The 10,055-nt window shown below is 36.1% G+C and overlaps 1 protein-coding gene across 18 annotated transcripts in view; it reads left to right on the top strand.

The window, feature by feature from the left end:
* Adgrl3 (adhesion G protein-coupled receptor L3) overlaps nt 1–10,055 on the top strand; it is an 877,792-nt gene that overhangs the window by 716,924 nt on the left and 150,813 nt on the right. For all 18 annotated transcript variants that reach the window (XM_008833280.3, XM_008833274.3, XM_029563589.1 and 15 more), the window contains 2 exons: nt 4,589–4,797; nt 5,566–5,742. In XM_008833280.3, coding sequence (XP_008831502.1) covers nt 4,589–4,797; nt 5,566–5,742 — 386 coding nt within the window. The remainder of the gene's footprint in view (nt 1–4,588; nt 4,798–5,565; nt 5,743–10,055) is intronic.

The raw sequence follows: 10,055 nt of genomic DNA, 5'->3' as shown, positions 1-10,055 counted from the left end.
GAGACTGCTGGATTGAATTCACTTAAACACTTCAATAAATAAGCCATCATAGAGAAAGTATGCTCCTAGGTTCACAAATCTTAAAAAAAAAAAACACCAATTTTTCATAAAGCCAGTGAGAACTTTGAAGCTTTCAGATGTAGGAAGATGACCTCAGGTGTCCCAACCAACTCAGGACATAGCTCATTCTGTAAAGTAAGTGCTTTGAAAAAAAATCTTGTTACATGCCATCAAGAAAAACCACATTATATTTGCTGTCATCAGAATCAAATATGGTGTATGTATTATAAAGCCTATGCAGTGGAACCCATAGATCATTATTTCATTGCTAATTGGACTAATGGAAAATTTGAGGCAGCAGTAATATTGTTTTCAGTAAAATACAGATTCAGCTTTCTAGGCAGTACTGGCGTTTCTGTTCCAACCATATATTTATTTACTGCTGATAAAGGGTTCTTCCTGAGTAAGAAATTTCTTCGTCCACTCTAGTAATACTTAAGTAATACTTAAGACCTGCAATACTTAAGGAGGCTCTCAACTTTCTATTGGCATACTTCCTGTCTGATTTGCCCCACTTCACATATTTCCTGTCATGTTATGTGATCCATGCCAGCAAGTCTTAATTATATTCATCACACAAAGCATGCGTGGTCCTACATTGGGTTTTTCTGTTTTGTTTTTTCCTCTGGGCACCACTTTTTACATTTCTTTTCATTCAGTCTCTTTATCATTCACTTCTTATAAAGCAAACCTTAGCTCTGTGTGGAAGATCTTCCTCATCTTCTCGGAGATGAACCATTTTTTCTCAACCACTCTTCCCTTGGCCATTAGTGCTTCTTCGTAGCATCTTAACTCGCCACAGGCTTCCTGTCTGACTCTTTCTAAGCAGCAAGCTCCACAAAAGCAGAGACCATATTATTTACTCCTGTGATCAGACAGCTGCAAACAGGGCCAGGTACAGAAATGCACTCACTAAGGTGGTACTAAATAACTCTGTGGACTTTCTGACTGAAGGCTACTGGAGACAGCAATATGTCTGTATTAGCCATATTAAGTGGTTTGCTCATTTTTTTTTATTAACTGCATCAGTGTGTAATCTTTTCATCTTAAGTCACATTTAGTTGTGTTAGAGTGGATAATTTGAAGCAATTATGTGGAACTATTGGCATTGAGGAAACAGGATGGGATGACATCATGATACCCATAAATGGAAATTATGACTTTTTAGCCAATTACAATCAAGTTTGGTAATATCAACAAAATGTTTGGGTAGCATTAAGTTCTGTCTTCCAAACATCAGCATTTTTATCCTAAATCTAGAAGGAAAAAGTGGAAATTTCTCCTTTGTTGAAGCAGAGAGGTATTTAATGAGTTACTATTTGAATATGTAATGTTAGCATATACAGGACTAGATAGGAATGGCCTCTTCCTTTATGAGTTTTCTTCATCTTTCTTCTGGTAGATTACTGAAATGACAATGGGTGGCCTGCCATAGTAGGCTTAGAAAATATTAGAGCCAGGAGGCTGACAGCGGCCTGCCACATAGCCCAGCATCTGCTGAGCTGTCTCTGGGGCAGGAACGCTGCAGCTCATGGCTTTGCTGCTGTGTTGCCACACCACCTTCTGCTTCGTTGAGTCACTGGCTCCTCATGTGAAGTCTGCAGCCATTACATCTGACTGTATGTGTCTGATTGGCATGCCCATGGAACTTGTTTACAAGGATAGTGAGAAAAGGAAACATGTACGCATTGTGTATGTACAAATTCCTAACAGTAGGGAATGTCTCAAACACTTAAGGTGTAGGACAGCCATCTTAAAAAATATATATATATATACACACTTAAATATACATATACACATATATACACTTAAATATACATATATATAAATACACACACACACTTCTCATTTGACCCATTTTTTCCCCTCTTTTTCTACTTTGTTGCGGGTGTCCTGGGGCCCTCCGGGTGGGGGTAGAGTCGGCACGGAGTCATGACACAGACCCCAGGAGTCAGGTGAGAAGCAGGCAGTGCAAGCAGCTGCAGATTCCTTTATTGCGGATATGGGGCTCCCTTATATCCCCCCTCCCAGTGTCCCATTGGCCCCAGTAGGCTTTCTCGGATCGTGTCTGATCCTCATTGGCCCTCTCCATCAAGCCATCTTGCATCAGCCATCTCCATGTCCTTTGGCAGAATACAGGTTAGACTCAGCCAGATGTTTTTGGCGCATTTGCAGCACACATGCGCAAGTTGTTCAGGCCGCACTTCCTCCTACACTGCTTGACCCTAAGATTCAAAGATAGAGACTTTGGGCTTTCTTATCGTCATAATTATGGTAGTCAGGGTGACACCTGTCTTTTGGTGAACTATGACTTTGTACTAGAATTAAGTCTGGAAGTGGTTAAAAAAATGATGAAAGGTTATGTTTAAAAACTTCTATTATTAGGAAGTTATCATAAAGGGGCATTTAGGTGGAAGGAGTGGGTGACCTATTAGCAATAGTGACCTCAACAGAAAATGATAATTGGCTTATCAGGTGGGTAAAAAATTAGTAGACTTACTTTAAAAGAGATTCCAATTTCAATGGCGTAGGGAGGTTTGGGTGGATCTGGGCAGAGTTACAGGGAGAAGTAGGAAACGAATACAATCCAAATACATTGTATGAAATTCCAAAGAACTAATCAAAATATATTTTAAAATTCAGTATACATTTTACTGTGTTAATTTTATTGCAATCTTTTAAAATAAATATTTTGTTTGTTTTTATTTTATGTGAGTACTGCCTGCATGTATTTAAATGCACCACATTCCTGCAGTGCCCTCAGAGGCCTATGGAATTGGAGCTAGGATCATTATTAGCTGCCATGTGGGTCCTAGTAACAGAACCTGGTTCCTCTGCAAGAGCAGCAGTGCTCTCAACCACTGAGCCATCTCTTTGGCAGTTATATTTATAAAACAGAAAAAAAACCACATTATTTCTTTACTCATCAATTTCCCTGGTGTTTACATCTTTTCCCCACGTAATGAAACTTTCTTATTACTTCATAGACAAAATATCATAGTTCTTAGACTTCATTTATATAGAATCATTCAGAGCTATTTGCTGTCTGGATTATGTAATTTAGAAAAAAATTTTTTTGATTCAGTCATTATTTGCCATTTGTTGATGTATATTATATATTTTCAGATTAATGTTATAAAATATTTCTTCTATTTTATCTCTTTCCAAATAAGGGCTGTGATCAGTAAGGAGTCTGTAAAAAGCATTATGCAATTTTTTTCTTTGTGGTAAAATGTTTTCTCTCATCCTGGAAGAATCAATATATATGCAACTTTATAAAATGGTCACGAATATTTCCAAACTGTTGAAAAGTCTTACACTACTGTCAGCCATGTACACGAGTTTGAATTGCTCCAACTCTTGTAAACATTAAATTCAAGGGTCTGTAAAATGCTATTGCAGTGTGGGTTGAACTTAAAATATTTATTTATTTTTATTTTATGTGTATGAGTGTTTTTCCTGCATGTATGTAAGTGCATCATGTGCATGAAGTACCCGTGGAGGACAGAAGAGAGTGCTGAATCCCCTGGAACTGGAGTAAAGGGAAGGTTGTTAGCTGTCATGTGGGTGCTGGGAACTGAACCTGGGTCTTCTGCAAGAACAGCCAGTGCACTTAACTGCTAAGCCATCTCTCCAATCCTAGTTTGAACTTTTTATTTCCTTAATTACTAATGATGCTAATTATTTTTCATAAATTTAATGATCTTTGTTTTTTATCTTTCCCCTAAAGTATGAATTAGAATCTTTTGGTACTTTAGAATATTTTCTACCATCTTATTATTAAATATTAAAAATACTCTCTATATTTAAGACTTTCATTTTTTCATAGTTTGTAGTTTGCATATTCATTTTCTTAATGATGTATTTTGATAGGTTCAGATTTTCAGTTTTGATACAGTTCAGTTTTCCATTTTATACTTTCTGTGTTTTTGAGTGCTATCTGCATCATTTCCTTTTCATTAATGTTTAGAAAGATTATCTTGTATTTTGTTCTAGAATCTTAATGGTTCTAAGTTTCGTCTCTGGTCTATGAGCCATCTTGAGTGCAATTTCAAGTATGGAGTGAACCAGGGACTACAATTCAGTTTTTTAAAGAACTAAAATGAGCTGGGTGTGGTGGCGCACACCTTTAATCCCAGCACTTGGAGGCAGAGCAGGTGGATCTCTATGAGTTCCAGCCCGGCCTGCTCTACATAGTGAATTCTGGGACAGCTGGGGCTACGGGGAGACCCTGTCTCAAAAAGACAAAAAAGACAAAAAAAAAAAAAAAAAAAAAAAAAAAAAAAAAAAAAAAAAAAAGAACTGATAAGGTTCTGATTTCAGCAGAATTTCACTTCCCTTTCCTCCTCTTCAATGACTTGGTACATTTTTACTGAACAAATAAATGCTTGATTTTGTGTGTGTGTGAATATGTATGGTACATATTTGATATTTGATTTCCACCTAATTAGAATTCCTAACTTAAGTAGAATGTACAAACTAATCAGAGTTTCTTCCGACTTCTAATTCACATTTGCATTTATTTTAGGAGAGATTAGAGTAGCCTTTGTCCTATATAACAACTTGGGTCCTTATTTGTCCACGGAGAATGCCAGTATGAAGTTGGGAACAGAGGCTATGTCCACAAATCATTCTGTCATCGTCAATTCTCCTGTTATTACAGCGGCAATAAATAAGGAATTCAGTAACAAGGTTTATTTGGCTGATCCTGTAGTGTTTACTGTTAAACATATTAAGGTAAGAAAATGACATTATAAGTTTAATTGTCCCCATTATCTTTTTCTTGGATGAATATCAAATGTATTAACTTTTTAAAAATATTTTTTGCTATTTGACATATAAAAATTCATTATAAAATATAGTCATAATTGTTTTTATAAATATGCATATTGTCATTGTTCTTTCTTTCCAGAAAAACAAATACAAATGATCTCTATATGAGATGATGATGTTAATTTTCTCCACATAGTAACATTTTTTCTATCTACATGTAGTCCATAACACCATATTGTATACCTTAAATAAGCACAGCACATTTTTTAATAGAGCTAGCAATACCCCAGATTGAACTGAAGAGAGTTTTATATGATATTGCAGGTAGTTGAGTCTGTGTCTGAAGACTTATTTTTGTAGATATACAAATCTTGCAGAAAACATGTACATTTAACAAAGATTTATAAAGACTGTCCGTTCACAAGTTGTTTCCAGCAATTAGCCTCTATTTTTTAATGTAAAAACTGATATGATTCCAAATATTGCTAGTAACATCGTTCAATCTTAACAAATTTGAAAAATCAGTAAACCCATTTTAATTAGATGGTACAAATACCATGTATTCAATTCTGCTTTGAATTGATGTGGCCCACTTAATATGAAAACACTGGAACATACCTCTGTAAGGATTAGAACAGAGTATGAAGCTGTGCTGTGTGTAAAGAGAATGCCTGTCTAATTTACTTGATCATAAAATAGTTATTGCCTTTATTGATTTTTCTTTCACCATAGCAGTCAGAGGAAAATTTCAACCCTAACTGTTCATTTTGGAGCTACTCCAAGCGCACAATGACAGGTTATTGGTCAACACAAGGCTGTCGGCTCCTGACAACAAATAAGACACATACCACCTGCTCCTGTAACCACCTCACCAATTTTGCAGTACTGATGGCACATGTGGAGGTTAAGGTAAGATAAGCTGTAAAATAGAAATTCTTAGCATGCAATCCAGCTGCTGCTAACTCTAAATAGTCCTGATATATGAGTCAGTCTCACTTTAGTATTTTTCTACTTTCATTGCTATTCTGTCAAGAAATTATTTGGCCTTCAAGCCATGTCCTATTGGACGGTTCAAAGAATGGCTTCTTTCTTTTCCTACTGTCAATATATATCATATAATAGAAATTTGCTCAATAAATTTCCCTGTAGCCTCCCTGCTTTCATTTTGTACAAATAAATGTCAGACCATTACCTAATAAACAGGATAAGATAAGACCCCAGGTTGAAAGGCCAGTGGAATTGGATTAAAAGAAGCTGAGGGTTGGTACACTGAAGAATAAAAAACTATGCATAGACTAAATACTGTCAAACTTGGTTTTAGAAAAGCAACAGATAACCACAAGACACAGAATACAGTGTTGCAGAGGGCTCAGCAAAGTGTAACACTGAATTGTTACTACTCATTCAAGACATAATTCTAAAGAAAAATACAGGTGATAGCTTTCGTAGTTGGACAGTGGCTAGCTGAGCTGCGTCAGCTTCTAGTGTGTCAGGCTTTCACACACAGAGGGTTTGAGCAAGGAAATATTGATTTGCAATGGAAGAGGAGGCTGACTGGGTTTTAGGGTATCAAACTATTGGGGAAAGCCACAAAGGGCAGAGCTACACTGAAGTCTACATCTAGGGGTCCTATGCCAAGAATTCAGAGTGTTAGAGAGTTCTGTTTTTGTCCTAAGCACCATACTTTGGGAGTGATTGAGAATACTCATATATTGATTCCCTCATAACAGCTGATCAGGACCATTGTCTGAGTTGGGTCTACTTGTTGAGTGGAACGAATAGTTACAGTTGGAGAAAATGGAGGAAAGCTAGGTTATATTTTCTTGTGTGACACAAAATAAGTCAGGTTTCTGAGGTTTCAAACAAAATGCTCAATGAAAATAATGCACTTTTTCTAAACAGTTATAGTCAGAAATTAAATGAAAAATTATATATATATTTTAACTTTTAAAAACCTTTATGGAGAATTTCATACATGCATATAAGGTGTTTTGATCAGATCCACGCTCCCTCCCTCCTCTCCAACGCCTCCCATGTCTCCTCATAACTTTTTTCTGACAACTTCTTGTACTTTCTTTTTCTCTTTCCCGTCCCTCCCTCCCTCCCTCCCTCCCTCTTTCCTTCCTTCCTTCCTTCCTTCCTTCCTTCCTTCCTTCCTTCCTTCCTTCCTTCCTTCCTTCCTTCCTTAATGGGGCTTTTTTAAATTATTGATTTAATTATGTGTACATGTGTATGTCTGAGTGTGAACTTGCTCCTGTAGTTTTTTTTCAAATATTTTATGAATTCAATAGTTAAGTTTTTATATTACTTAATATTAAAATTAGTTATCTTATGTAATTTATATTGTATCTTATATAATCTTATATAATTTACACAAGATTATTTTTCTTTGGTAGAGTAACACATTGCATCATCAATTCATGCAATATTCAAAGCTTCATTTTCATAGTATTTCACATTAAAATACCTCAGTTATAATTATTTTATAGACATTGCATTTTAGAAACATTCTTAGAATGGCTTTGGGAATGAGTAAATGTTCTTTTATAAAGTTAAGCAAAAAATTTCTCATTTTATAAAGTCATAGCTATGCATCATTAAGAATTGGCAAATTATATTTTTAAGACAGTTGACATTATAGATTGAATAACATGTGAAATAATATATATTTTTAGCTGTGAGATCCAGCATACTTTTATTAGCATATAAAACATATACTAATAATGAGACAGAAACAGTTGCATTCAATTAGGTAGAGACAGGAATGAAGCTTGTACAATGCACTTGTCTCAATATATAAAAGTAGTAAATACAGATGGGAAAAATTAAATATATCCTGACTATGAAATATAACTTAATAATTACAAAGATACTGAACTTGGAACTCTCATAATCCCCAGATTCTGCTGGAACATACACTGTGGGGTGAGCCTGCTAGAGTCTCCCAGTCAGTGGTATACTTTACTCCTCAAACTATGAGATCACAGTTAAGGGTTTTCTTTCCAGCACCGCAGAGTATACCTGTGGTATGACTCTCCATGCAACTAAGAAATCACTAAGTTTCTAAATAATGATGGTACTGGAATGTTTTACATTCATGTAGATGATTCTCAGTGACATGTTAATGACAGATGTGGAAACTGTTCGACTGGATGCATGTGGCACTTGTTTCAGAAGTGATAGGGAAGTCTGTGGCCATGGCCAGTGTGGGAAGAATTTATATTTCAGATAGACTTAGCACATAAAAAATATGAACAGCTTATACAGTCTGGTTGTATAGTCTGATAGATGAATTGATAACAATAATTTATTTACTTCTGAATTCTCACCTCCCCGATGTCAGTGAAAATAGAGCAAGTATTAATGTTCAAGACATTTTAAAAATGAAAACTGTGGCAAAGGTTTTCCCTATCTCATGAAAATGACACAAAATAATTTCATGAGGTTTTCTTCGAATAGAATTTAGAAAGAGGTGGTACAAGTGTCCCAGAGGAAGATCACATCTATATCCAGTTAGCAACATAAAAATACCATTTCCTTAGCTGTTTCATCACAGTTCAAATTCTGGTCTTCAAGGGACTACAAGCCCTATTTTGTCAAGGCATCTCAAACTGACTGAGTTCAGCAAAAATGGCTACCCTGACAATTGATAGATTTAATTCTGGAATGTGTTAGTCCAGCTCTTGGATTCTACATTTCAACCAGTCTAGAGAATAACCTCAGAAAAATGGATCAAATTTTTGGCAACAACAAAGTATTATTTTTTTTTCTTCAGTTCATTGCCTGACAACTGGTCTCCAATCCATTATATAAGAATCATGACTGTGACCACTATTGTGTGTCAACAAGAGATAAAATAAATGAAAATCAATATTTTCCTTTAGCATTCAGTCACACAGAATGCTTCACTTGGGTTTCTTGTATCACAATCTCTTGTAATTACCTTGGTCTGTCCCATGTTGATCCCAAAAATGATTTGGCACTTTAATGATTAAAGGAGAATCAAAAACACAGAGACTGGTCATCAATAGAAATCTAATTACATAAGACTACTGTCTAAAATAGAATACGAATTTATTCATGCAGAATGAGAGATACAGCAACGAGTTGGAACAGAAATATTTATATCTTCTGTTTGCTACTTTCAAACTCCACAGTAAAATCCTATATAAAGGAAACAAAATTATGTAGGATAATTTTGTTGGATGAATTTGGAAAGAAAGGAAGAGTTGCCAGAATAGTCTCGATACAGCTGTTGCTATCAAATCTTGGTATGCTGTTGCATCAGTTTTCACCCTAGGACTCTACCTGAATCCTGAAGTGTCCTCTGTCTGTCTGTCATCTGTCTGTCTGTCATCTGTCTGTTATCTCTTCTGATTTCATCTACTGAATCCTCTCTACTCTTAGGCAGCCCTTGTTTTCTTGTTTTTATCCACATTTTCGAGCATCGCAGTACGACAATATCATACAGTTATTGATAGTGTTCCTAGTATATAGCAGGCTCTCAGCAATCGTTAACCTCCTCCTTCCTACTTCTTCCATGCACTACCAGACTTCAGTGGTCCTGCTTCAAACTCGTGGTCCTTAAGCCCTCCATTTTTTGAGGAGAGTGGGATTAGGAAGAAGGGCAGAGCATAGAGTTGTGGTGATGCACATAATCCTGATAATTATTGAGGCTCACACTGTGCTTTAGAGACATAGAGGGAGATCAGGGCATATGTTTTCAGAGATGGTTTATCAGAGAAATGTCCTGATCTGAAGGAGGAATAGAATGATTTTAGTAAGGTGATATGCAGAGAATATAAATCAACTGTGTTCTTGTGAAACGCTCTCCACTTATCTGGGGTGTATTACTCTGGTTTCTTTCTTATCCTTTGCTGGTGGCCATCCCATCCATGTCCTCTCATTGTCCCTTTGACCAAGAGTATAATCTGAAATAACTGTCTTCTTCTTAGCTGATATGTAATCATATTGTCAATTTGCAATTCCCAAGTTTCTACCTCAACTTTTAGACTTAAAGATTTAGCCAGTGCCTTGTGTTGTAATTACATCCCAGTATTTTCATCGTAAATTGAAAAATCATAAGTCAGAGGGCTGGAGGGATGGCTCATCAGCTAAGAGCACTGTCTGATCTTGCTGAGGACTTGGGTTCGAATCCTAGCACCCGCATGGTGGCTAACAACCATCTGTAACTCCAGTTCCAGGGGATCTGACACCCTATT

The sequence above is a fragment of the Nannospalax galili genome, unplaced genomic scaffold (genome assembly GCF_000622305.1).
Source record: "Nannospalax galili isolate Female #2095 unplaced genomic scaffold, S.galili_v1.0 scaffold433, whole genome shotgun sequence".
NCBI lineage: Eukaryota > Metazoa > Chordata > Mammalia > Rodentia > Spalacidae > Nannospalax > Nannospalax galili.
This window is presented reverse-complemented; position numbering and strand designations above follow the sequence as displayed.